General features: G+C 34.7%; 1 protein-coding gene across 1 annotated transcript; it reads left to right on the top strand.

The window, feature by feature from the left end:
• Window positions 1–746: 746 nt before the first annotated feature.
• Window positions 747–2,966, top strand: LOC125471446 (cyclin-U4-1-like). Its single transcript, XM_048571818.1, has 2 exons — window positions 747–1,698; window positions 2,515–2,966. The coding sequence occupies exons 1-2, from the start codon at window positions 1,364–1,366 to the stop codon at window positions 2,798–2,800; spliced, it is 621 nt and encodes a 206-aa protein (XP_048427775.1). The 5' UTR covers window positions 747–1,363; the 3' UTR covers window positions 2,801–2,966.
• The last annotated feature ends 1,456 nt before the right edge of the window (window positions 2,967–4,422 follow it).

The raw sequence follows: 4,422 nt of genomic DNA, 5'->3' as shown, positions 1-4,422 counted from the left end.
TGCTAGATTGAAAGTGTCCAAAACTTGCCCTTCTTCTATAGATTTTGACGTTTTGTTTTGCTTTGCTATTTGATTCACAGACAACAATGCCATGTCAATATGGGTAACTTTTAATCCCTATCAACGTATTTTTGAGGTAGTTAACCCCCATAGATTGAATCTGTGGCAAACTTTAATTATTAGAAGCGGTTGTCACTAAATAATACAACAACGTTTCAAATTTGAAAAAAATTATAGACGTCGTTTGCTTTAAACTAATTAGTATGTATAAATACCAATGAAATGCGCATTATTATTATTATTTTTTTTGCCAAATAATGACATACACATTATTTGCTAAATACTAACGGAATCTAGCATTATTTATATTAGTGAAGCAAAGATTCGGATCATTTGATCCAATCTTAAACCCAAACTACAGTCCCTAAATTTATAATTTGAAGCGTGCTTATTGCTTGCAACAAAAGTAGCAAAATATATTATATGTGTGTGTGTGTATGCGAATCACACCACATGCAAAGATGCAAGATCTCTTATAAAATATTGGGACCCCCATTTTACAGTCACAATTTCCCCACATGTAATCACATGATGGGTATGGTATGCCATCACTAGTGTCAATTTGTCACAGCAAATAACCGGAAAATCCCACATTCACTATTGGAAAAGGACACTATTAATCCACCGTTAATTCGTCTTTCTTCCCTCTTCAAAAGGTTTGAAATGAAAAGGAAAAAAAAGGTTTGAAATAAGATTAATTAGTTGGTTAGAGCATTCTGTTTCTTTTTTGCACTCAAGTTGAAGTGCTCTTTTAGTAGTTAAATGAATTTTAACGTAAATAATCGCTTAGATCAGTAAATATTTGAAATGAAAAGGGAAAAAAGCAAGAAAATCATTGCCCAACTCAAAATCAGTACCTTTGAGTTTTTTTAAAAATTGTGACAAGTCACAATCCCACTATACAAATGAGGGCACATAAAGTCATAATTCAAATTGTTGAGGCCATTTTTGTTTTCTGGTTTTTTTTAGTTCAAATAACAAGAAAATGGTAGACAAAAGATAAATAATAGTTACATGAAAAACTAAAAAAACCAGTTTTGACTATTTGTTTTGTTTTATACATATTTACCCTCCTTTCTCTTCTTTGACCTCTATCATCTCTCATGTTCCCTCCTTTCTTTAACCAAAAAAACTAAAAATAAAAAATAAAACACTAATTCCCAACTGTCCACACATATATACACCCCAACACAAGCACTCAGCACCAACAAAAATTCAAACACTTGAGAACCCAAACTTGCTCATCATCTCTTTCCAAAAACAAAAAAACACAAAAAAAACAAAAAGCTTGGTCATCATCTCAATGGCAGAGCTAGAGAACCCAGCAGTGATGACACAGATCATAACTTTCCTCTCTTCTCTGGTTCAAAGAGTGGCGGAATCGAACGACCTCAACAGTCATTTCCAACCCCAGAAAATCTCAGTCTTCCATGGTCTAACTAGACCCACCATTTCCATACAGAGTTACCTAGAGAGGATTTTCAAGTATGCCGATTGCAGCCCATCTTGCTTAATCGTTGCATATGTTTATCTGGATCGATTTTCGCAGAGGCACCCCTCGTTGCCAATCAACTCATTCAACGTTCACCGGTTGCTGATTACAAGTGTCATGGTGGCTGCAAAGTTCATGGATGACATGTAAGTCTTGAAGCTGAATTTTACTAGCTCATGAACAAAATTTGGAAAGAAAAAAAAAAATCTTTGATAATGTTACTCAAAAAGATTTTGCAATTTTTTTGGTGGCCATATCCATTCACTTGCATTGTGTTCATCAAATTGTTCAACGTTTAGATATTATGTTTCATGCATGAACTGTACATTTAAAAAGAATATGAATTCACTGTTATTTTTCCTTGATGGGTTTTACCTTATTAAGTGTTCTGTGTCTGTGGTATAGAAGTCTCACTGTTTTCGATCTGGGTTTTGCTTACTTTCTTGCTTTTGTATCTTCATAAAAAGACTTTGTAATTATTTGGAAAAATTAGAGGCAGTTAACTCGTACAGAATTTTGATTCAATGATTAATTTGGAAAATTTTCAGAACTAAAATGTATAAACGTTTGGTTTAGGGCTGTAAAGCTTCCAACAATGTTCTAAAATCCAACTAAGTCCAGCCATGTGATACCCTGGCTTTTCCTATATAAATGGAGTATCCACCTAGATGCACATGGTGACCTAATTTAATAAGTTTTGGTCAGTTACATAAAGTCAATAACATTTATAAGGAAATATGGGTAATATGGGGAAAATTTTTGGATGTCACTGGCGGATGTATGCTCATGCGAGTTATTAACGTAGCGATATCATCGGTGAGAGGGTAGAATATCTCTTTTATATGCACATCATAATAAGCCTCCTGGTCAAAAATTTCTCCAACGTTTTGTAATGATATGTATATATATTGAAGAATTAACTAGCTTATATCCGTTTTGATTTATCTGGTGTGAAATTTCAGGTACTACAACAATGCATATTATGCAAAAGTTGGAGGAATAAGCACAATAGAGATGAATTTTCTTGAAGTGGATTTCCTATTTGGTTTGAGCTTCGACTTAAACGTGACCCCCTCAACCTTCACCACCCACTGTTCGTATCTCCAGAGGGAGATGCTTCTATTGCAACCACCTCTAGATTCTGCAGATTCTTCTCTTAGTTTAGGCAAATCACTAAAGCTCCACTTGTGCTTTGATGAGGATGAAACCTCCCATCAGCAGCAACAACAGCAGCAGCTAGCTGTTTGACATAAAACCCTTAAAGGGTGTCCAAAAAGTAGTTGTTGAGGTAGTGATTTCTGTAAATTTTATTGTTTTTTGGCCTGGCAAAATGAACATTAGACTTTTGTGTAATTCTTTTCTTTTCTCTTTTCTTTATGATTTTCAGATAATACTTAGCTATAAGCCATTTAATTTTACACGATGTCGTGATAATATTTACCGTACAAACATCATAAGTCGAATTACTCATTCTCTTATCATCTTCATGTAAGAGCAACCATATAAACTCTATAACAAACCAGTCAAGAACATAAGATTTTACCAACTAAATCACAACCAACACATCAAATATGTTCCACATATGCAGATATTGAAGTGATATTTGCAACACATACCTGCAGACTGCTTCACAATATCTTTCCCGTGTGTTCTGTCATAATAGTCCTTCATAGTTTGTTATATGATCTCCCTATCCCACACATGGTGAAGATTGGATTTGTTTCTGTACCAACGCAAGGCTATCGTGTTTCCTCCCTCATCTGTCCGGAGCCCGACATGCATCGGCAGCAACACACATGTTCTTTACGGCATTGATCAAAGGAAAGAATAGTGCTAGACACCATATCATAACTATGTTCAACAAATTAGGATTAAGAGCCATTAGAGAAATCTACACACAACCTTCTCCACACAACCTTCTCCTCTCTGCAAAACTCAATGCTCTCCAAGTTATAGGTAATTGGAACAATAAGAGCGTATTTTTGTGAGAGCGATGATAATACGACGTCGTTTTAGTAATACTTGTTTTTATTTCTGACCCTGGCAACGTAAAAGAAAAACTAGGGATTTATTATTTAAATTTTTTTTTTACCATTATCGATCCAATAGGGGAGAAACTCGTGTTCTTCAATCTGGGAAAGGGTGAACTTATTCTTGCTTGCTTCTTTGGAGATCAATAAAGAGATTTAGCAAAACACATTTATCTAACATCATAGTTCTAATTTTGAGAATTATTGCTTCCGCTGTGTTCATTATGATGTCTGAAAATTGAGGTAATTGTGGTTTCTTAATCCTTTATATGAATAAAGATGTGCATAAAATATGCCTTGTACAGACCAAATATTAGTAACATAAAAGAAAGATGAAATCTTGGTTTGATGACATTAATAAGTTTTTGTTTGTCTAGGAGATATTAATGTTCATGGTTTGTCTTTTTTTTTTATGGGAATTTGTGTCGATGGATTCCGACCGTCACTTTGACGATGATTTTGGGTCGGCGCGTCTGTAACAATGGCGATTTACTTCGATAATTTGCAATGGTACGAGGTCCATCGGAATTGGGAGTGATGGCAATCCGCATGGATGGGTCTCAAGCATTGATGGATAATTTGTTTCGTTGATTTGGAACCGAGGAATTGCAATTGGGTTGACGAACACGGGTCCAATGATGCATTCAGGTAACTCAGTTCACTGTTTCATGCATGATTAATTGTTCTCCTATATGCGTGATTATAGTACGAAGAGTTGGAGCATAATGAATTAGGGCTTTTGTGCTATTTCGAGTATGCTTGTTTGTTTATATATAAATATATATATATATATATATATATATAGTGAAGGCATGATTAAACTCGAAATCCCTATAGATG

The sequence above is a fragment of a genome, unplaced genomic scaffold, assembly GCF_019419815.1.
Source record: "Pyrus x bretschneideri cultivar Hongxiangsu unplaced genomic scaffold, Pyrus_bretschneideri_v1 Contig109, whole genome shotgun sequence".
Classification (NCBI taxonomy): domain Eukaryota; kingdom Viridiplantae; phylum Streptophyta; class Magnoliopsida; order Rosales; family Rosaceae; genus Pyrus; species Pyrus x bretschneideri.
This window is presented reverse-complemented; position numbering and strand designations above follow the sequence as displayed.